The 24,159-nt window shown below is 48.5% G+C and overlaps 1 protein-coding gene across 12 annotated transcripts in view; it reads right to left on the reverse strand.

The window, feature by feature from the left end:
- Nucleotides 1-24,159, reverse strand: part of CAMTA1 (calmodulin binding transcription activator 1) — a 242,457-nt gene that overhangs the window by 28,618 nt on the left and 189,680 nt on the right. For 9 of the 12 annotated variants that reach the window (XM_068171512.1, XM_068171511.1, XM_068171510.1 and 6 more), the window contains 4 exons: nucleotides 18,346-18,486; nucleotides 14,209-16,064; nucleotides 11,801-11,927; nucleotides 10,946-11,080 (listed from right to left, as the gene is read on the reverse strand). In XM_068171512.1, coding sequence (XP_068027613.1) covers nucleotides 10,946-11,080; nucleotides 11,801-11,927; nucleotides 14,209-16,064; nucleotides 18,346-18,486 — 2,259 coding nt within the window. Of the gene's footprint in view, nucleotides 1-5,458; nucleotides 5,596-6,121; nucleotides 6,872-10,945; nucleotides 11,081-11,800; nucleotides 11,928-14,208; nucleotides 16,065-18,345; nucleotides 18,487-24,159 lie in introns of those variants that run through there. The other 3 variants (XM_068171519.1, XM_068171521.1, XM_068171522.1) reach the window with 3 other exon arrangements.

Raw genomic sequence — 24,159 nt, forward strand, 5'->3', positions numbered from 1 at the left:
TCTCCTCCCTCTCCATTGCCAGGCGGAGCACGTCCACTGCAGAGACTGGCAGAGACCTGGCCCTGCTGAGCCATCCCCTCCCTGTGCAAACACAGCTGCGACAGCTCGGCCACCTGGAAAAGTGGCCACGCTTGCCCTGCGGGGAACAGCTCTGCTCCACACAGGTAATGCCACTCTCCCTAGCTGGGTACCAGCACTTGCATTCATTAGAGCTGAGAGCAGCAAGCCACACGGGGTATCACATCTGAGCCCTCAGCCTTGTACAGGCAGAAGCAGCATCTTTTTAAAAGAAGAAATTTGGCTTGAACTGGAGTAATAAACCAACAAGCTCAGGGCTGCAAGATTCTGGGATTTGCTCCTACTCATTTAGGGGTCCAGAGAGAATAATTCTGTACACCTGGAAACAAAATGAGACAATAATTCCAGTGAAACACAGAAGTACAGATTACTATTTTCTCCCCTTTTTTTTTTTTTTTTTCAATCTGAAACCACTCTGGAACAGAAATGGACAGCCCTGTGTTTGTGACTATTTTCCAGGCTCTTCTCTCTGGGCTTTATGACCTGTAATGAGTGAAGCCTCCACCTTTCCTGATCACAAGCTAAAGATACTGAGAACTTCCTGTCAGTTTTTGTCAGAACTTACCAAAGGTACACCTGTCACCTACCAATGTCCCCAGACACTAAACAAAACACTACACCAAAGAAATGAAAGCAGGGAATTTTTCTTAGGAAACAGAATTCAAAACAGCATCTGGTGCTCCCAGGTATTCCTATTCAGACACCTGGCAGTGCTCCTGGAAAATACTAAGGGCAGGACTAACTGGTTCTGACCAGATCAGGCATTTCAGAAATATGCTGCTATTGGTAAAATGGGAAAGAGAAACAAACATTCTGGAGCACCAGCACAGCATGGCCAGAGCCAGAGCCCTCCCTGTATCTAGAAGAGACCACCACAATTTACCCAGATCAGGGTGTGCCCCCACATGAGAAAGCACCAGGCAGTGAATGAGGTAAGTGGGGCAGCAGCGCAGGGAAGGTGCCCCTATGCTGCCCACTTTCCAGGTGACCAAAACTGGTGCCTAAGCAAGCCACAACTGATGACAATTCCAAAATTATTTATGTATGGTGTTTTCATTATTCTGTAGCACCAATCATACCAAGATTTCCCTTTCAAAAGGAACCCTGGTCATTTGAAGTGCGTGCACTGCACTAGTCTACCAGAAAAACAAACAAAACCCCCCAACAAACTAACAACAAAAAATCTACAACAACAAAAAACCCAAACAAACAAACAAATCCCAAAACAAAAAATCTACAACAACAAAAAACCCAAACAAACAAACAAATCCCAACCAAAGCACAAAAAAGAAAAAAGAGGGGTTGGGTGGGATGGGGGCAGGGAGGGAATGGGAGAGAGAACACCTTCCCCCAAGGCCTCTCCTGAACTCAGCAATGAGGGAAAAACACTCCTCTCCCACCCCAGCCCTGAACACACACCAGACTAGCAGCATTTTGGACCGTGCCCAGCTGTTTCACACAATGCTGATGAGCCAACAGATGCACCTTGTCGTGCCTGAGAGAAGGCTACAACAACCACAGGGCTGAACATTACAGCTAGCACTCTGAGAAGTTCAAGACCTTTTATCCTGTGTTATTTCTCATTTTTCTAGTCACGGTCTTTTCTCTCTTGCTCGCTTATTTTCTCTCTGCTCACTCTGCAGGGCCACCTGCTTAACAGGCACTGAAGTTACAGGAACAGCTTCCACAATTCTTGTCTTTTACAGCCAGCAGCAGATCTCATGACAAGCAAGTCTCTTGCAGTGCACTGAAGATGAGAGCTCAACAACATAAAGATCACTGTCCAAATAAGCTTTTCTCCTGCTACATTGTACAGGAAATCTAAACAGCCTGAGCCCAAGGAAATGTCTTGCACTGGAAGCACCCTCACTCTATCCAAAGGCAACAAAGATCTACATGGATACAAACATATTCAGATATTTAAGGTTTTGCCCAAAAATTCTGCTTTTGATGACAGAATTTAAAATCTTTTAGTGAGCTAAAAAGTTAGACATGCAAATTTGTGCATTTATTGAGTTTTTCCACTACATATCAATCTAATAAACCTTTTAATGTTCTTTAGGAAAACTACAGAGAGTGTTTCTCAAGGTGTTCTTCAAGGCTTCCTCCACCAAAGGTGATGAAAATAACCACATTTCTGTATCTCAAAGAGACAGAATAATTTCACAGAAAATATTCTGAACACTGTATCTTTCATGGAAATTATCTTCTTCAATTCAACAATATCAATGTAACACTGAAATTACTTCTCGCTATCTTTCCCCCAGCATAACAAGGAGAGGTGGTGGCAACCTGAGGGGAGCTGAGCTGTCCCAGCAGGGAGGGACAGGGAGGAGCTGCCTGGTTAGATTTGGACCAGTACTAAGCAATTGGTTTGAGTTTCATAATGATTTCCCTAAAACACAACCCATCTTTCAGGTGCAGAACAAGCTTCATTTTCATCTGCATTGTGAGAGAGCCTACTACTGATCACAGTAATGACAGCAGGTTAGGTACTGAATCCATCTAAAGATGCAGAACAATTCTGGTACAAATCCTCTAAGGATACATGGTTGTTTACATCGGCTAGCATCTTACAGAGTAACAGCCCGTATGCTTGCACAGTTAAATGCAGACAACCTGGTTATTGTTTAACATTACATTTTTTACCTTTTTTTTCCCCCAGGGTTACTTTAATCCAGTGGTGTTTTCTTAACCCAGATCCCTTCACAATGAATTTAAAGCACACCTGTACCAACAGCTCAATAAGCCACCACAGAAGGCACAGGGAGTGGAAAACGCAGGGAGCAGAGGAGTTAGTTTAATCTCCAAGATTCTGGAAGCCACACCTCCATTTTCTCCCTCAGTGCTCTCCAATAAACACTGAATTTCCTCGGTAAGAATCTGAACAGATGCCAGCCATTTACGTGACACAAGTTTGCACTGGAGGCTGCAGAAGCACGTGCCTTGTGCAGCCTGGTAACAGCTCCTGACTGCACAGAGCCTGTACTGACAGGGGAGCTTCAACACAGCACTTGCAAACACTTCACCCACACTCCCACAACAGCCCCATCTCTGCACAGCCCTCCCCACTGCCCAACCCAAAGCCTCTTCCAACAGCAGGATTTCTGGTTTTGAGCTGTGCACACAGTGTCCCACATGGGCAGGCACAGCTCAGAGCATTGCCTCTGCCCACACTTCATGACAACAGCTAGTGAAGGCACACCTTCATCAAACATCAGCTCTGCACTTCCTCTGTGTGGTACCCAAAACACCACCATGGCCCAGGGCATGGAGCTAAGAGAATAGCAAGGCACAGCAGTAAGTGACAAGCCCTCCCCTGCTTAACAGGCCAATTTTAAGAAATGAGCACAGAGTTGCTTTTCTAATCTCTGCACACTGCTGTACCAGACAAGCACACATCCCACAGGATCTTCAGTCCTTCTGCCAAGCAAGCTTCAAACAGCAAGGAACTGTCTGTGCCACACATGACTTGGCAGTGCAGCCAGAACTACTACAGGGGAAATACTGCTGAAAATCCAGGTAAAAAATAAATGGGCAGTTCTCAGTTGCAAGCAGTGTTAACAACACTTGCTCTTTGGAGGGCTGGAGGTTTTTACCATGCTGCCCAACCAAAATGACAGACAGTTCTGGCTGGAAGAACTAAGGGATGAGGGTCCATGATCTCCTGCACATCCCACTGGGGCTGCATCTGCCCAGCATATAATTATTGCCCCCAGAATTCTGAACACTGAGCTAACAGTGGTGTGCAAGTTCTGCACGTTCCCAAGCACTGTGCTTAGATACTCTGGTGTGAAGGAGCCACTCTGAGGGCTTTGGCTTCCCAGCCTGTGCTCATTCTTTACCAGCAGTTTCTGTGTTAAATCATTCCCTGCATGAGCACACACACAGACTGAACTGAACAAGTGTGACAGCTGAGCAATGTAAAAAAAGCCATGCAGCATGAAGACATTTTTCTGTTTTGCAGAGCAAGCCAGAATTCTCTCACCAGATTCTCTCATACAGCACAAGCTGTGGGTGGGGATGGAAGCAGTCTGAGGCCACGTCACTCACAGTGCCACTGCTCTGTTTCTATTTTGCAAATCATCTGTCACTGATCTACAAAATCTTGCTCAATTCTTCTGTACAGTACAAATCCTGAACATCCTTCATATTGCAGTAACAATTTGATAATTTAATGCTGATTTCTGAGGTGGCATTGTTGCAGGAACACCTATTTCTGAAATTAAACTGCAGTTACATCCTCAACGCTCAACGCCCCTTATGACAACCTCTCTTTAGCAGTAAGTTATTACAGGTCACAGTCTCTACCAGCAAATGAAAGCATTTAAAATTCATACTCTAGGACAAATGCATATGTCTGTTAATGAGGCAGGTCATTTCCAGGGTTTTTGACCAGTGAGAAATGCCACAATTACTGAGGTATGAGATGAGGAAAACACTGTATTGTACACTCTGAGCCTGAGCAGCAGCTGAAGAAACTCCATGCTTTCACCCAGTAAATGAACACTACTGGACATGGGCAGGAATGATGAAGTCATCCAGACCTGCACACACAGGAACTGTCAGTGATTTTAAGCCATTAATTCACCTGCCAAGGCATGATTTCTTACTGTCAACACTTTCCCCATAGTTCTCCCTGTGCTGTAGGACTTCAGCTATTACTCCCATGCCATCTAGGATTACTCTGTTCCCCTCTGTAACCCCCAGCAGCCAGTGCTCCCTCAAAACAGGGTACTGCTCTACTTTATCACACTTTTACTAGAAAACAGAAGCAAGAGGATTGCTCAGGCTGACTTCTTCCCCAAGTGGGATTCTCTATACCAACAGCATTAAAGCACTTGCTGCCCTATTTTTCAGGCTTCTCTTCCCCAGGGCTTAGGGAGGGCAAGATCTTAATGCTATCCAGGAACAGCTGCTTCAGGAAACAAAGGAAAGTTTTAAACATGCCATGTGTACTTTATATATTTTAAAGGTAGAGTACACTGGGAAAGACACCACTTCTTGTGTTGTTTTGTAATTTGTACCTGGCTGCCTAAGGTCAGTCTCTGCATCTCAGGTCAGAAACCGACCTGACGGGTGCCAATACTATGAAAAATCTACGGGAAAAATGCTCTTGGATGTATGCAAGAGCAACAGCCTGGGAGAACTTGCTGTGCTGCTGCTCACCTGCCCAGTGCTACTACCCAGGGCTCCTGGAGATTTCCTCCTCCTAGTGCTACATGCTAAAGGACTACAAACAGGAAAAAAGCATCTCATGCCACACATGCAGTATTTGTGCTTACAGTACTGTGTATGGTATTTATGTATGCATATGGTAACAATTCTGACCCAAGCTTTCTCTCGTTAAATCTGCACCCTCAAGAGTCAAAATACTCACTCCGAAATCACCAAACTGAAGAGCAGCATGCTATAAAATGGCCTGTATTTGCTGCAAAGTTAGATAAATAGGAACTGCTGCAAGCTACAAAAGTGAAGCACTGGAACAGGTCAGCAAGCCAGACAGAGATCTCCTTTGCTGGAAGCTTTCATGAAGTCTGACGTCAGTCATGTTTACCCCATCTAAACTGTGAGCAGTCCACACAGTCTCCTGAAGTCCTCTTGCTAGTCCCGCTCTTTCTGGCAAAGCACGCCGCGAAACAAGTTTTCCAATACCGTAGTGTGGAGCAGGCGTGTGTTTCCAGCATCCCTAAGATCCCCAGGAAGGTCTGGGCTACCGACCTCCTTCTGTGCCGTACCAGCTCAGAACACGAGGCTGCGAGCTGGAGGCGCTCCGATGTAATGTGTCCTGCTGCGCACGTGATGCTACAATTAGAGTGCTGTCACAACTCTGAGCCTGCATCGCAACATCACCCGGGAGGGGCTGAGGACCAACACGGGAGGGCGAGGACATGAAAACACGACCGTGTCCCACGGCTGGGGGCACAGCGAGCAGCAAGGCGTGCAACCATCGTGGAAGTGCAGCAGAGTGAGGCACAACACAGAAGCATGCAGATTTAAACCCAAACAAGCACTGCGCAACACTTCATCCTGCAATACTTACTGAAAGCAGTACTTTGTCACATGTGCGCATCCACCTGCAACGGCTGGGGGTCCCGGACCCCTCTGTAGTCCCTCTACCTGCTTCCAGGTAAATAATGTGACAACACCTGGCACCAGAGGACTGACCTGGGAGTCTACAAGGCATCAGCGGAGGCTCCAGCCAGCATCTGGCGCAGACCCCGCAGCAGGGGCGGGCAGAGCAGGCTCCCCCCCAGACCTGCTTGTCGTCTCTCGCATCCTCGCAGCCAACTGGAGCCCCGCCGTCCTGTCGCAGCGCCGGCGGGTCTCAGCGGTGCCACCCCCGCTCCCCGGCGGCCGCAGCGGACGGGCTAATGCTGGCCGGGCTAATGCTGGCCGGCATAGCTGGGGCTCGGGGCGGCCAGGCCGGCCGCGGCGGAGAACGAGCCCGGGCGCCGTTCAGCGGCCGCGAGCATCGCGGCCCGAGCGCTGGGGCCGCGGTCGGCAGCGGGCTCCGGGGGGCAGGGGCCGGCATGCGGGGACAGGCGGGCCGCTCCGCGCCCGCCCCGGGACCGGCGCCGCCTCGGAGCCCGCGGCGGCTCGCGGCCGGTCCACGGCTGCCGCCCGCCCCCCGGCTCGCCCTGCGCCGAGACAAACACCCCGGAGCCGGCGGCGGCCAGCGACGGCAGCGGCGTCCCGGGCGGAGGGTCAGGCAGCGGCTGGGAATCGGCGGCCGCCCCGGTCACCCCGGGCGCGCCCACGGAGCCATCGCCACGCCCGACACCGTCTCACACCGCCAAGTCCCGGGCGGCCGGCACCTGTCCCGGGGCGGCCGGGCACCTCGCAAAGGGGGAGCGCCGAGAGCGCGCCGCAGGGCGCTCCGGCTGCCCGGGCGGACAGCAGTGGCGCTCGGTCCCGCCGCCGCCCTCAGCCCACGCCGGCGGCCCCCATCGCGGGACGCCGGCCGCGTCCGACGGGCTCCCCGCCCCGCGCTCAGCGCCGGCCCGGTGCGGCTGCGGGCGGGCGGCGGCTGCCGCCGCCTCCCATTGTCTGCGCGGCGCGGCCGGGCGGGCCCTGCCCCGCTCCCGCTCCCGCTCCGCCGCCGGGCCCGCCCCGCCCTGACGTCACCGGGCCCCATTGGCGGCCGCCGCCGTGTTTACAGCGGCCCCGCAGCGGGCACCGACCGCCGGCCGCCCCCGGAACGTGCAGCGGGCACCGACCGCCGGCCGCCCCCGGAACGTGCCGCACGCGAGCGAGTCGGGCCCGGGACGCGCCGTCCCTGGGTCACCTTCCCGCTCGCTCACACGCACAGTATTTGTACTTATTGCTCTAGTAAGGCAAATCTGCAGAGCGTTAACCCTGGCCATTCTGGAGACTCTGCGGTCCCACGAGCCACGGAGCAAGCACAAGCCCCCGGGCAGGCTCCTCGGGGCAGCAGGGCACGTTCAGTCATCGGCCTGAGAACAGACACGGCTTCCCAGAGGAATCCGGTGTCTGACCGTGAAGTCGGGCTGGCTCAGAAGACAACACTCAGCATAAGAAATTAAAAACTCCTTGCCTCAATTCAATCACATTATGATCAAAATCGAAAAGGATAGTCTGGGAAATGCAGTCAGAGCAGTAGGAGACTGGCTTCCTGAAACAGTGTCCTTAATAATAGTGCGTGAAAGGAAAAAACCGCCAAACACATCTCAGCAGGAATATAAACAGAACCGACAAAGGCTCCACACTACAGAGGAGTCAGTACAGGGGAGGATGAATAGAAACTTAAGAAGTTTACTGGATAGCTCCTATCAAAGGACAAGGTATCTGTGTTCTTTACCAGTGCTCATACATCCCTGCAAGCTGCACCACAACCTTTTAACATGGTACAAAACATTCATTCCTCTTCCCAGAGAGAACCCAAATAGATAATCTTTTATGGCAAATCCAAGATGGAAACACCAGTCACCTTTACCCAAATGGAAAGTGGAGTGAAAACCAGTGATATTGTTTATCAACACAGACTTTTTCCCTATGGAAAGTCTCTTACAGCTGCAAAACATTCACTGATACTGAACACAACTCTCCTACCTGACTCTGTGTCCTGCATCTCATCACATGCTAAGAAGGGCATCTGGTCCCACTAAACAGACACATGCCATGGGTTTTGGTGATAACTGTACAGGAATCATGTACCTGTCAAACTGTGGAATGGCACGGGTAGCACACACATGCTGTTTGCTCACAGATGATTCCATGCTATAGGGAGAGTTTAGATACCACATCATGCTAACAAAAGTGAGCCACCAAGCCCCACCCCCCCGAGTCTTTTTATGTTCTCCAGCTGGGAAAGACAGCCAGATCATCAACTGAGAACCCAGCAGTAGCTGAAAGGCTGCCTGTCAGGTGCTCCTGCGTCAGTGCCATTTACATTCAGTACCAGTCACACCCTTGTCCAACCCGTACACACTTGACTCATCAGTACACACATGGCCTGCCTCCTATTTTTAGGTTTTGTCCTCTTTCCTGCAGATGCGTAAGTGTAATGCCAACAGCACTCATAGCCATTTCCCTGGAATTTCTGATCACATCCCATGCCAAGGAAACACCTTCTCTACAGACACTTTATGAAAGCAGCAAAGGCTTCTGCAGAGGGCAAACACAATGTGCTTTCCATTGGGAATCTGTACTGAAATGCCTTTATAAGTTGTTATGCATCTGCCATGAGATCATCTCTGCCCTTCAGTTCTTCAAGCCTCATTTGCTTTTTGTTTTTTTTCTTAAAAGAACCACTCTACCAACAGTGAATGGGAAGTGAGATCAAATGGCTATAAAAGCATACAATGGCTTCTGAGAACCGAGTTTTACATAAAAAACAGAAAAGGCTACTAAGTTTATCAGCAGAGATCAGGATCAAATGAGAGTGCTTCCTTTATGAGAAAAAGTTTGCTTTGAAAAGAAAGAATACCACTATTCAAATTAACTAGAAAAAATGCAAGAACATCAGCAGCCGGTGTCAGCTGTCCATTTTTTGAAAGACCTAACTCATCCATGGTGTGAAATAAGGAAAACTCAGAATAAAACAAGTATCTCTGTATAGTTCAGAAGAGGGCACAATCCTTCATGGCACAGCAGATACTGATGAAAGAAGGAGCCCTTCAGAGGATGGCACAGAACACACTGCCTTCAAACTCCTTCTCTGCCCATTCCTGCACTTGGCTCAATTCAGTCCTAGAAGCAGAAGTGTGGTGGGATACGGTCTCACAACACTTCCTAGTCCTTAGCAAGACTGCTCCCTGATCCCAAAGTCCAGTACTTGTGCTGTGCTCAAAAAAAATAGTGATTTTTGTCTTAACATAACTGAAAACACAGAGTTCACATATAGAGCGATTTTGACTTTATTTTCAAGAAATTAGTGGAAGGGAATTGTTTATCTAAACTTAGGTGAGATGGAAATTGCTTGTTCTTTTCCTAGGATGCTCCTGGGGTATGGCTGTTAACTCTATCTCTCTGGCAATGGTCATTCCAGCTGGAATCATGAACTGTGTTTTAACAATGCAGTGCAAAGGAACTCAAGAGTGTTCCGCTGAGTGAATTAAAAAGAATTTTAAAATTCTTGTCAATATTTTGTGACTACAAATATTCCTCAAAAATCTTCCCTCAAGACTACGTAACAGTCAGTAGGGCAAGCATTTTAAGCAGGGAAATTAAAGCAAACAGAGAAGTCAGGGATTTGTGTATTTATTCAATTGATAGAATCAACTCACATTAGTTTTCACCGTGGCTAGCTAAGCTAACATTTGTTCTCTAGCAGTAAATGAGAAGATGTAGCTGGTCCTTTAAATAACAGTGTAATTTGCTCCCTTTGGAGCAGTGTGCATCAAGGCAGAGGCTTCTGATAAATCATGGTTAGTATAATTATTCAGTCTTTTTCCCTGAAGGGCCTCTGCAATGCAGCGGTCCTCTTACTTTTTTTTTCCCCTCCCTGTTAGCAATGCCCTAGTTTGTTCACTGCTGCAGTCCCCCTCCCTTCCACCATCACCACAGCATAACAACCTCTAATTGAGAGCTGGGCTGCTAACCAAGAGCACCCAGAGAAACTGCAGGGACACCAGAGACAGCACTCACAGCCACCTTCTCAGCTCCTCCGAGTTCAGCAGCACGGAGGGAACTGTCAAACAAGGGATTCAAAACCTACCTACCTGGTGTGCCAACCCTGGAGAGATTGCTAACAGCTGAGTACCAATCACCGTCACACGCTATCAGCTGCACTCCACAGGCAGCAGATGAAAAGCACCTACAGACTCTTACAATCCTCTCACGTCAAGCAAATTCACTTTTGATGCTGAACATAGTAAGACTTTGTGCACCTCCTCGTTAAGAGCCAGTTCCATTTCTGTTTGCAACCGTGCTTCTGCAGCCACATCACAAACCTCTCTTCACTCTGCAATACCTACGGTGCTGTCTCCATGCTGCTCTTTGGAAGTGGTACCATCCCAACTTCTTTAGCATGTCCCTCTTGTACGTGCCTTACTATCTCCCCATTTTCTGCTTAAATAAACACACTTTTTTCTAGACAAGCTCAAGTTTCAGAGTTCTCAGGAAAGACAATTCCAGGGTAAATGTTTCTCTCCTAGAAACTGGGCAGTAGATCAGCTTTCTATTCAGACAAAAAGCCCCACTTCCTTTATAAAAGGCAGCAACATTTTGTTCACACCAACAGAGCTAATAAGACTTTTCAATGAGAGGACTTTGATTAACATTGCCACAGCCCTTCCTGTCAGGACAAACTTGCCCCTCTACATCCCTCCCCACCAGGAGCTGCTCTGCCATTCACAGTTCTACATTTGGTCTGCATTCTTAAGGAATATCCCATGCTTCTTACCATCCAAGGACAGCCAGTCATGCTGGGAGGAAGGCAGGGTTGGCAGAGCTCTGGCTTTGTATTCAAATACCACAGAATTGGAGATGATCTGATTGTTGAAGGCAACTTGCAAAGTCACAAGCCCAGTGTCATGAGCTAAAAGGAAAGTACATGTTGTAAGACAGAGAACTCCCCACAGAAACCCTCAGTCAGGAATTACCCTGAAGAGACCCCATGTGCTAAATATTGGGCTGAGAGCAGGTGAAGAGATGGGGTGCTGAACAGTATTTTAGTGACTAGACAATTCAAAAGTCCAAAATACCAGTTGGTATATTCAATCATGGAGATTTTAAGCTTAAGAGTCATCTAATGGGTTATTCTGGCAAAAGGCAGAATCACATGTTTCTAAAGACTGAGCAGCCTCACTGTATTTCCAGTGGAAAACTGGGGCCTAGCAATGAAACCAAGTTACTCTGCATCCACGTGAAGTCACATACTGAGGGTCATCACTAGTGAAAATCTCTTTGGGGAGGTTAGAGGTGTAAGTAGCAAAGGGCAAAACGTAGGCAGATTGAGTCAGCAGATCAGTGAGTGCACTCCTGAATAACGGCTACTCTTTAATCTGCTCTTTCAAAACAAAAGCAATGCTTAGAATTATTTTAAATTACTTCAAATAATTATTTTAAAGTTAATTCAGAAATTCTAAATAGTATTTATTGTGATCTGTTGTGATGTATCAAGATGCCAAATTGCTGTTCTCACACTAAACTGGTCAAAGAAAAATGAAAATCTTCTCGATGCCAATGCACTTTTGTACATGTATACGACACGATGAGGCTCCGAAAGCCCCAGATGTAGGAGAGCAGTGCTCCTTACCTGGGCAGTAGCAGCGCAGTACCCCTGGCTGAATTAAAGATGCAGGCACTGAGATCTGATCAAACAGACAGCTGTAATTATTGCTGGCTTCCTGCCACGGGCCGGTTATCAGGACTTTTACTCCTCCCTGTGAGGAAAAAAGGGAGAGACCCAAGCGTGACAGGAGAGGCCACGGCGGGGAGGAGCGCGGCCGGACGCGCCCGCCGCCCCTTCCCCGCGGCCGTGCTGCCCTCGGGCGGCCGCCGCCGGCAGCGACACGGCCGGGCACGGGCGGCGGCCGCCCGGGGGCACGGGGCCAGGCGGCGCCGCTCGCCCGGTGCCGCTCCCCGCCCGGGGGCACGGGGCCAGGCGGCGCCGCTCGCCCGGTGCCGCTCCCCGCCCGGGGGCACGGGGCCAGCCGGTGCCGCTCGCCCGGTGCCGCCCCAGCCCTGTGCCGCTCCCCGCCCGGGGGCTCGGGGCCAGCCGGTGCCGCTGCCCGCCCAGTGCCGCTCCAACCCGCTGCTGCCCCCCGCCCTGTGCCGCTGCCCGCCCGGTGCCGCCCCAGCCCGGTGCCTCTCCAGCCCGGTGCCGCCCCAGCTCTGTGCCGCTGCCCGCCCGGTGCCGCCCCAGCCCGGTGCCTCTCCAGCCCGGTGCCGCCCCAGCCCGGTGCCTCTCCAGCCCGGTGCCGCCCCAGCTCTGTGCCGCTGCCCGCCCGGTGCCGCCCCAGCCCGGTGCCTCTCCAGCCCGGTGCCGCCCCAGCCCGGTGCCTCTCCAGCCCGGTGCCGCCCCAGCCCGGTGCCTCTCCAGCCCGGTGCCGCCCCAGCTCTGTGCCTCTCCAGCCCGGTGCCGCCCCAGCCCGGTGCCTCTCCAGCCCGGTGCCGCCCCAGCTCTGTGCCGCTGCCCGCCCGGTGCCGCCCCAGCTCTGTGCCGCTGCCCGCCCGGTGCCGCTCCAGCCCGGTGCCGCTCCCCGCCTGGGGGCACGGGGCCAGCCCGCTTGCCACCCCAGCCCGGTGCCGCCCCTCCCGGTACCGGCCCGGGCCTGCCGAGCTCGCCCCGCCGGCAGCCGCTCGGCGAAGGCCGGGAATGTCCGGGCGCGGCCCCATCACCCCCGCGGGGCCGCATCCCCCCAGAACCGGCCAGCGCTGTGCTGGGGGGCAGGGAGCCCGGCCCGGAGCACGGAGCACTTATTGCACACCTCTGTACAAACAGTGCTCGCAGGCCGGGCCTATGAAAACAACACCCCCCACCACCAATTTATTTTAAATTCAAAATAACCTCTTCCCATTAGTGGCTCAAACACTCTCTTTCCTCACGCATTCCTTCCCAGCAGCAAGATCTGTGCTGCTGCCATTTTCAGGATATGGGGCATGTGACTGATTTTGAAAGTCAGTGAGATGGAGGGAAATGCTGAACTCCTTAAGGCTGTGCAGGCCTTGAATTATTCTACTAGGAACATCAGTGATGTGAAAAATGCATATTTTATGATTGACTGTTTGCAAATATTAAATTGACTACTACATGTATTATGGAGGGTTATTTTGTAATACTGTATTAATCCTTTTTAAGTAGTGTGTTAAATATAGTTTTAGGTTACAAGTTATTGTTAAAATAGAAACTCTGTGATGTAAGATGTTTTTTACTAGCTCAAGAAAGTGATAGGATAATCAAGAATCTCTTTGCACAGAGATAACAGCTACAGGGCCCATAAAGAGTTACAGCCTCCTTATCGGAAAAGACAAACATTCTTCCTCCTTGTCTCTGTCTTTATGGAACCACCAGGATCAAGGGGAAGAAGTTGACAAAAACCAGAAAAGTTATTAATTTGCAAGGAATGTATGCATTATGTATTAGATACATGAATATGCAACAGGCTGTTGCCTTTAAGGGTTATTTCTTTGTTCACAAGGCATGGTTTTGGCAGCTCAGTGCCCAAAAACATCCGGACGTCCGTAATTCTTTGCTTTTTATTGTCTCGTAGTGTCCTAATCCTCATTGTCCAAATTTTTATTACTCTAATTTTATTACTACTTTTTTATAACTATTTTATTACTAATAAACTTTTAAGATTTTAAAAAACAAGTGATTGGTGTTTTTCACAAGTGACAAATGTAAGGAACAGCCCCAGTTTGCAAATACAACTGCTCTACTGGGCCTAGGTAACGCCATGAAGCCATCATGTGGGGAAGACCAGGCTTTCAATGAAACAATACCTTTCTGTTCAGATGCTTCCTAAGTGAAGAAAGGGCCCTGTCAGGATAATGAAGTGCTTAATTCAAAGTACACTCAGACATGCAAGCAGCCTTGAATGCTCTGACTTGGAGAGAAATATTTTAAAGGCCCTTTCCAAGCTTTCACAGAACAGTTCCCTTATTAACAAGGCAACGAAAGATAAAGCAGTAAACACGAGTGAGTAAAAGCCCTGGACTTACCTCAGGGTAAGACCACTCTGGTGAATAATCTGTCACCATGAACAAGCGCCCACTCTGCTGCAGCAGCCCCAAAGTGCCTTGTGCCGCAGCTGCCGAGACCACCTCAGCCACGTGCATGTACGCCATGGTGCTGGCTCCGTTCTCCGTGCTGCTGAGCTGCATGTTGGCTTGCTGAGGGCTGCAGCAAGGAATGCACATTTCGGCCTGGTTGTACGTCGCTCTGTTACTGTCTTCAGGCTGTGACAGTCCAGCACTGTCACCTGACACCAGCTGGTGTCCATACAGAGCATTGCTCCCACCTTCTACTGATATGAAATCGTTAATTAGATCAGAAAACTGGTTGCTGAAGGAGATGTCAAAGTGGTCTAAGTTAAGCTCCATGTTGGAGGAGTTATTTAAGCTAGGATGGGCCACAGGATAGAGTCCTTGTACCATGTTTCCTTGGAGAATAGGGAGGTTGTTTCCATTCCTGATACCCCCGTTGGCCTCAGGCTGCAAGTAGTGTTCTGTGTTGCAGGCTTGAAGATCCCCTGATTTAAGTAGATTTTCATTTCCTTCTGCCTGCTGGGAGGTCTCCATGGGAACTTCAGCTTCTGCAGTCATAGCCTGGAAGTTTGCTTGGAACTGCATGAGCTGGAGAGAAGAGGTGGACTCTATTCTGGTTTCCACTGTGCCGTTACAGTTGGACGTGGTTTGGGACGAGGACTCTGTTTTCACATTGGAGATTCCTAACGTGTTCACAAATGAGCTACTTGTGTCATTCAAATTGTTGTGAGTGTTTTGTTCAAGGGGAAGAGGTTTGCTGGCATCCTGCAGAAAGAAGCTGGGGGAAGGGGTCTGATGGACGTGAGGGCTCTGGACGGTCTGATTGAAGCTGGAAGAATAGTCCTTGTTGGAGTCAATGGCACTGAAGTCCATCTGCTCCAGGGTGGTACTTGGGCTCAGACCTCCTCCAGATGGAAGTAAACCTGAACCAGTACTGAGTGTGAGAGTGTTAGATGCAGAAGTGGAGGAAAATGCTTCTTTGGACATCTGTTGTTCGAAAGATGTGTCCTCAGTTTTAATTTCTTTTGTGAGGGTTGTATTGAAGTTGAAGCTACGTTCTGTTGTGGGTGACTGCCTTATGTTGGTATTGATGCTGTCACTTTTCATACCTCCTCCACCATAAGTCTGCCCTTGCTTGGGATTGTTAAGAAAACAGTCTGGGTCAAAATTCATGGTGGTTTCTGGAATTTTCCTATTTCCTTCTAAAGTTGTGGAGAGCACAAGTTCCTCAGAGACAGTGCTGGGTAGCATCGACAAGCTCTCTGAACTGCCAGTTGTTGGAAAAGCAAACTTGTGTCCATCTGAACTCACAGCAAGTACCAGTCCTTGTGCAGCTGCATCTGAGGACAGAAGGTGCTGATTTGGGCCAGATGTGGGTGACATCGTGTACACAGCTTCACTGGTGACTTCTGACATAAATACGGTGGCACTTTGTGACAAACTTCCCATAACTGATGCTACAGCCATACTGGACACACCAGTGACAGCTGGGCTATCTGCCATATCTGGGTCGCTGTTTAACCCACTGCTGATGGACACAGGAGAATTCTGGGTTGTGTCAGGGACCTCCACCTGGTTGGTGGAAGAAACCTCAGTGCTGTTTTGATGGAGCAACACTGGTTTCGCCACTTTGCCGTTCCTCTTCTCTCGGCTGGAGGCCTTGCCATGACTGTGCTCGTTCTTGCCTTCAGAGACATCGTTATTTTGTACCTCTGAATGAGTGCTGTACCCACCTGTCCTTGGTTCAACCTTTGGTGATATGATGCGGTGTTTGGCACTGTTACACTTGTGATGCACACTGCTTCCTGCCCCTGTGCCAGAAAACAACAGTATTTGCTGTTCAGTAAATACAAAATTAGGACAATGCTAGTTGTGTATCTCGTGGCTCTAGCAAAGGACAGCTATGCTTGTGCATACATGTGTGACAATAAGTGAGAACACACATGAGAGAGCAGACAATATCTTCAAAATAAAACAAATTTCTCACCAGTGCCAGAAGTACAGGTCCTGTCTAATGCACAGATCCACTGCATGCAGTAACAGTAACCTCACATCAGGCACTTAGGGACCCCTACCCTCACCCCATGTAGCACCTGCCCCCTTCCTCCCTGCCCCGATCAGGCAGAGGGGAATTGGCATCTGTGACAAGTTTCAGAGTTATTTAAATGTGCCTAATCTCAGTGCAAAGTCTGCAGAGCAAGTGCTGCTGTTGTCAGCTGTGGCACAGGGCCCTGTTCCATCTGCCCCATGGACAAGACCTCAGCCCCTGGAACACATGCTCTGCATTCTACGCTGGGAGATGCTGGGAAGTTTGACAACCACTCTCGGGGCACGGATGCTGACCAGTAATCTGGAGGTGACAGATGCCACATCATGCCCCTGTCCCCGGCATCACCCTGCTGCCCAGATTGTAGCTCACATCTTCCTGTCATCACTGTCTTACAGTTGCCAGTCAAATTATTGAAGTAACCCATTAGCCATGCAAAGCATTCTTGCCCTCCCAAAAGGCTGCTGATGTGTTTCTCTGACTCTCAGCCATTCCTGTGCTGGCAGACACACTGTACTCTGAGAGGAGCACACAGAGGACAGACAGCACTGGAGCTGCTGAAGAATGTTCAAGCAAGGGCCACTAGAAGAAAATCCTCCATGAATTAAACCAGCCAGCACCTTTACTGGCCTGTAAAGGTAACATCACTTGCATTCCTGAGAGCTTGTAATCCAGGCAGGATGATGCAAACAATTCTGTCTGCAAAGGCACCTTAGTCACCAGCTCTGGTGCAGGGACTGCTTTTGCTGTTTAAAGAACAGCAGCCCATGAATTTTTGATGTTTCTTTCCTTAATTGATTAATTTTCCCTAGAATGAGGTAAGAACATTAATTACAGAACTGTAGAATGACTGAAGGGAGGAAGAAGCCTCCTTGCTATAGCTCATGGCTGCAATTATAAATGCCATCTTCTGGGCAACATAAAGCATCTATGCAGGCACTGCAATTTGCTGAATCTTTTGTTGCTTGCCCTTGAAGAGGAACTTCTCTATTATGTGTTCAAGATTTGAATGAGGTCACTTAAAGTAGTTCAAGACAGTGCTTTTGAGACTAAATACAATATTAAATCTCTCTATTCTCCTAGGTATAGAAATGAACAGGAACAAGAGAAAGACTTTCATGCTGCTGTATTTGTGGATGACAGTAAGGGATTGGGAATGTGTGTGTCAATGTGCAAGCCAGTTACAAAACAAAGCAATACTGTTGTGTTAAAAAGCACTGAGCAGACTTAGCACAAGACAAAACATCAAAGGGAAGAATAAAAGGATTCATGTTCAGATCTGCAAGCCTGGATCAAATGCTGAGCCTTAAGGGGTGAATTTTAATCCAAACTCAGGTATTTCAGAGGTCATCATTCTTATTTAAGCTTTGATTTTATAATGCAACTGCTCAAGAAAAGAAGAAAAAAATAACCCTTTGAAGCACTGACAACTTTCCTTTATAAGCTTTGCTAAAGACTAGTTAATGTGTCATATACTTTATTTGACCAAAGTGCTAGAAAGGAGCAGATATATAGCAGATGAGTTGGAAAGTGAATCACTTAGCTTTCCACTGTCTGTGGGAAATGCTAACACTAAGGATGCTGTTTCTTGCTGCTCTAGTGTCATCCAAAACAAGGTCTTCTCCTTTAACAAGAAAGAGAACTGTATTTTCATGATGCCTAAATAGGACCTGGCTTATTTCAGTGATACCTTGCAGTTAACCACATGAGCACTTCTCCAAAAACATGAGCTTCAGGGCAAGGAATTCAGAGGGTGAAGCTGGAAGAACATTAGATGTTGAGGCTTTGGTAACAGAATTTGTACATGTAGAAGAGAATGTACCTTTTTGAGCAGCTCATGTGTGGACTGCATTTATTAGAAAGCATTGACCTTCCCTCCAGAAGTTCCAGCTGCATCTTTCTGTGCTCGAGACTTCTCCTGTCAGCTCTTGAGTTCATCGTGTCCCAGTGTTTCATGAGACAGCATTTTTATCACCTCAGTACTAGAAACCCTGCTCCCAGACTGGATGAAGCTGAGTCACTCTGTGCCCTCCCGAGGTACTCACCCAAGGTACCAGTGCAGAGACAGTTGTGTGTTCGAGGCTGGGGCTTGGTCTGGTGGCTATCGAGGATCTGCTGCACGAGCTGTTCCACTGAGAACCCTGAACTGCTGTTGCCATTGCTGCATGTCCACTTGATGCCATGAACTGCAAAGAGAACAGTAACATTTCCCATCAGAAACTGCAAAATCATGCCAAAACCATCAAAAGCCACTCCAAATTACCAGCAAAAATCCATTCCTGCTGCTTTCTGTCAGAACTGAAAGGAGACCTATAAAAAGCAACAGTAATGGATACTGGTTTACTATTCTCTGCTCCTTGGTATCAACAGGCTTCCAAAGGCAATTCCTGAATTAGGTATATATAGAGGAAAAACTCCTCAGCAGAGTATCTGGCTCGATTTCAGTCTGCTGCTAACAGGGACTCTGCACCTGCAAGGACTCTCTGCAGTGCCAGCAACCTTCACTGAAAACCCAGAAACAACAAAAGACTTGGTTCCATTGAAGTAAAGCAGTATAATTCCAAAGAGCGTTTTGGAATCTTCTTCTGTCTAATATGAAAACAAAATCAGCTTTATAGTAAAATCAGCAGCCAAAAATACACCAGAGTAACAGCAAATGCAAATGTTCTGCCAGGTCTTCATTGTCAGACCCCGGGTGGCAGCAGTGGAGGCTGACTCATTTTTTGGGAGTGACTTACAGACACTGTGTGAGCTCCTCCTCAGATTTGGACGACCTTTTAGTAATTTGGGAAAATGGACAGGTGGGTGATGTTACAGAACATGTTGCAAACTGAAGCTCTTTTCTTGGGAACTCTGGGCCTGTTAGCTATTTAAATAAGAATGCTAGACTGCATGCAGATACATTATTTGAATAAAGACTCCCTCTCAGAATATTTTAGTTGCAGAATTTCCTATAACAGTGATATTTGCAACCTGACTTACAATGGAAATGGCACTTATAAAATATTTTATCCATAATAACTGACTCAAAGCATTTTCTGTGTCTCTTTTAATGTCCCTCTGAGCAATTTATATGTGCATATTATTTATTTATCCTTTAAATGCACCACAGCTCATGTGCAGATTTTGTGAAGTGCTGATAAGTGACAACATAATTTCCAAGGTGTCCTTATGCCTGGCAGCTTCTTTTCAGGACAGTCTTTTCCATAGTCTATCAAAGCACGGTCCTTGCATGTTGTGTTCTAAAATCCTTAAGCCAGAATATACAAAATCAAAGCTGAAAGTCCCATGGACTTAGGCTTTGTAGTAGAGACACAGGTCCCCAATGTGAAGGGGGAAAATCCTGACAACAGCAGGACGGGCTGACGCTCCTGCACAGCCACAGGCTGGAGCACAAGCCAAAAGCAGCATCGTGCAAGGAGATCAGAAGCAAATGAAGGGATGTTTGTGACATCTAATGACTGTGGTCACAGGGGCAGCATATCCTGTGAACAGTCTTCTGTTCTCTCTGATGCTGCTCACTGAGTGTGTCACACGCAGCTGGTGGAACAGAGCTCCTGGATCTGCTCTGTGAAGCAGTTTTATTGCTTTTTTTGTTACCTGTTGCTGTACTGCCTCCTCACCCACTAATGTCACTTTGCCTAACAGCATCTCATCTTGGTCTAGTTTTACACTGCAGAATTCACATTGGCCAGGCTGGATAACCTGCAGAAATACTGTAAATCAGGTTTACAAGTATTCTTCCCCATATCACTGTTTAAAGTGCTGCAGATAGTTTTGTAATAAGTCCCTCTATGTTTGTTTGATGACCACATTTATTGTTATTGTACCCAACAGATTTTGCTTTCTAGTATATTCACAGTTTTGGATTTCCTCTTAACACTCAGTCTCTGTTATTACATCTAAGTTAGACACACTTGCCACTTCACTACCTCTGCTCATTTTATTATTTTATTTTATTCTTTAAGATACATTGTTCTGTCATTTTATTATTTAAGATACATTGTTCTGTCACCAGTGATATTATGTCTAGTAAGTGATGTCCAAATAGCAATTTTACAAAAAATACATTGTCAGTGAGATCAGAATGCAGGTAAGTGTTTTGGATGCTTTCAGCTATACAACACAAAGTTACTGAACTGCAATTATTGTTGAGAAACTTTGCATTAGGTAATTTCTGGTGACTTCAGAAGTGCTTTGCTAAAGAAGTGAGCTGGTGTTCGTGTCATTGGGTACAGAAAGTTTGTTTTACAGCGGGATGGCAGCTCTGCCCCCTACTGCTGCTAAATCCTGGGATGAGCAGGGGCAGGTTTGGGAAGTGAATCATGGCTCGGGGTTTCTGTATTCATGATGATGGTTCTAAAGTCTGAATCAAGCTGTGAGCTAGGAGCTAAGGCATAATGGACAGCAGCTTTATAGCTGGGTACTTAGAGAGCCATGCCTATTATTTTCAGGTCCTTCCAGCATAGCAAAGTCCCATTGAGGATCAATTGCTGCTGAGGAAAGGTCCTTCTCTAGCCTTGCTCCAGCTGATCCTAAAGGGCTCTGGCTCCAGCTTCTGTCCACGTGGTGCCACTTTTTTTTGGTGCTTATGTTCCCCATATGGTATGAAGGTTATAAAATAAAAAGCCAGTGAAGGGTAACAGATTGCAAAAAAAGAATGTCTGGATGCTTAATGCAAATTATCCACTATCTTGGCACATCCAATATGCAGATTTTCTTCCTCCCTCTTTTAAAGAAAGACTCCTGTGCCTGGTGAATTGTTGGTGCTGAATACCAAACACTATCAAGATGGCTTTTAACATGTCATGCTTGGCTTCCTGACACATAATGAATCAGCAGGAAAGGAGATTTCTATAGGGAAGAAAGTGCATTATGAAAGGAAGGCTAATAAAAAGCATACACACATACTCTTCCTGCTTCTTAGTGGTTCAAGAAGTGAAACCACTGTAGAACTATGTTTGATTAAATATAGCCATAATATATGAACACAAAAGGGGAAAAATAGTCTGAAGCTTAGCAGAAACTCTGGAAAGGATTTTAATCCAGATTCCTGTTCAGACTTCTTCTGCATTTCTTGATAATTTAATATGAAAGCTGTGAACTGCTTCAACACTTCCCTTTTCAGTGATAGCATGGAGGGGTCTAAAAGCTGCTGCATTACAGCAGCAACACATTCCTCCTGCCACACACCCTCTGCACAGCGCCTGCAGCACCAGGCAGCGCAGCCAGGCACAGTTACTGGCGCTGCACTGGGTGCTCAAGGGAGAGAAGTGAGGCTAGGGGAAGGTCCACAGCTCTGAGTGCTAATGCTGCTGCAATCTCTTTTCATTAGCTTGGGCACTCACCTTTCTTCTCTTTCTTCCTTTTTGAAGAAAAAGCAGTAAAAATGACCTTCTGATAGTGCCCAGCAGCTCTTTGTTCATTGCCAGGACTTTGACCACCATGAGCAAAGGAATGAAAGATGATCTGAAGTACCAACAAAAAGGCTGCTCAGAGTCCAAGGGAAACTTGCACACAGATGCATATGACAGAAACAGATGCATATGACTGTCCAAGTTTCTTACACCACCTTGGCTATTTCTGCCTTCTGCTGCTGCTGGTGGTACTCAGTCCTCCACAATTCCCAGGCCTGCAGTCCTGCTGTCTTGCAGATATCTTCCTCCTCCCTGTCACCTGAACTCTACCTCACTGTCTCATCATCACTCTAGCTCTAACACCATCAACAGCTGTTTCCCTGTTTCCCTCCCTGTGCTTTCTCTACCCTAAGCAAAACTTGTCCCTAAAATACCCTCCCACATTTCACCCTTTCTGAATGCTCTTAGACATTTCTCTTTGCCACTTCAAGCATTTTACACTTCCTGGTTTTATTCCAAAGACTTTGCTCTTCCATACCACCCCCCCAGAACACAGCTTACACATACATGTACATGTACAGTACATTATGAAGCCATTCCCTATACCCTACGTGTGGCTCCTCTGCCCCAGTTTGGTCTTTTGTTACTTGAGTAACAACAATGAGATCTCCCCCATGAAACTGGTAAGTTGGATAGACTAATAGAGGTAGAGTATCTAGAATCATCAAGGTCAGGTTTCTGTTTGCCTCTGCCTCCCGATGTATCTCGACAGCCCGCTGCAAGCCCTGGTGTTGTAAGTCCTGCCCTCAGCCACTCCTGACCCACACAAAGTGCTTTAAAAATCCCCGAAGTGCTGCTGGGAGCATGAGTGGGTCCTTTGTCCAGCTGCCCATTCCTGCCTTGCTGCCCACATCCTGCTCCACCAAGTGTTGACACTGAGAGGTGTTTCCATGGCGATGCTCCATTGGAAATGGCAGCCTTGTCCCTTCCATTTCCACTGTGTTTCTGTTGTAAAGGCCTTGCTCTGATTTCTCAGTTTGGCTGAAGGATATTTCCATTAGATTTATCCTTTCGCACTCAGACGCCCACACACAGTTTAGCTTTGATTTTCCAGCCTTCCATTTCCACTCCTTACTGGTTGTGAAGGACAGGTTTACCTGAGCCTCACTGCTGGGGACAGCGGTGACACCCCCTGAATGCTAATGTCCTGCACGGACTCACAGGGGCGTTTTGCTCGGAGCCGCTCTTTAAAGAGATGTCTGCCTCCAACACAACAGGTTTTGAAAGGAAGCCTTCAACCTTTTCCTTGAAGGTTTACTCAGATACAGTGGGATGCTCACAGGGGCTGGGCAGCCGTGTCGGCCAAGGCGCCTTGGAGGGGGCCAGCAGGACAAGGCACGGCTCTTCCCAAGCCGCTCAGCTCAGCCCCCTGCCCCTGTCTACAGACGCGTGAAGCCCGAGCCTGCTCGCACATGGAGGGGCAGAGTGGCAGCCACTTCTCCCGCTCGTCCTGTGTGGTCCTCGCCCTCCTCCGGCTGCGGCTCAAGGGCACCATCACCATCCTCCCCCTCCTCCTCCTCCTCCTCCTTCTCCTGCTGCTGCTGCCGCCGCCAGAGCCGCGGGAACGGCGCGCGGCGGCCGCCAGGTGGCGCCAGCGGATAAGGAACGGCCGGGCCCGGCCGGCGGATGAGGGCCGGGATCAGCACCGGGAGCGGGCCCGCGTGTGCCGGGGCCCCGGCCCCACACGAAGCCCAGCAGGGCCTCCCCATTTCTCTAGGGTTATTTTTGAAATAGTTTTTTCTCCAGCTTTGTTTGCCTTTTTTTTTTTTTTTTTTTTTTTTTAAAGCAAAAATCTTGCTAGGCTTATTTGGGGGAAAAAAAATTCCTCATAAGCACAGCCCACACAGAGAGAGCGCTGAGCCTTTCCCAAGGCTCCCGGGGCTCTTCCCGGGGGTCCCAGCCCTCCTTCCCAGGCCACGTCTCGGTGGCACTGCCAGGAAGATTTGGACGGACACCTTTGCAGATGCTCTAGGACCGAGTCTGCCAGTCACTGCCAGCCTGCCAAGTGTTAACAGCGGAGATAAAACACTACGGAAGAACAGGAAACAAAGGCTGCTGTGCCTGTAGCCTCCTCAGAGAGGTTCAGCAATTGCTGCATCTGTTTAATCCCCAAGTTTGAGGGGGTCAGGAAACTATCTGGTTTGGGTTTCCTCAAGTGAGTTTCTATTACTGATAATGGTGGGCTCCTACTGGACTGCTGTCAGCACGCAGGGGGATTATTTCACTTTGGTGTCTCCAAACGCAGCTGAAAGGCACCAGCTGAAACACAGCTCCTAATTTTGTTCTTTTGGCAAAGTGGGGCTGTCTACGGTAGGTGAAATTCGACCACAAGGGAAACTGTTTCCCCCCAGAGTGACCCATTTAGGCATGGGATCAAACTTCCTCTGGGGACATAAAGGCCACCGCAGATCTCAGAGGAGAGGGAAGGTGTATTCCTGCATG

This window comes from Anomalospiza imberbis, chromosome 23 (genome assembly GCF_031753505.1).
Source record: "Anomalospiza imberbis isolate Cuckoo-Finch-1a 21T00152 chromosome 23, ASM3175350v1, whole genome shotgun sequence".
Taxonomy (NCBI): domain Eukaryota; kingdom Metazoa; phylum Chordata; class Aves; order Passeriformes; family Viduidae; genus Anomalospiza; species Anomalospiza imberbis.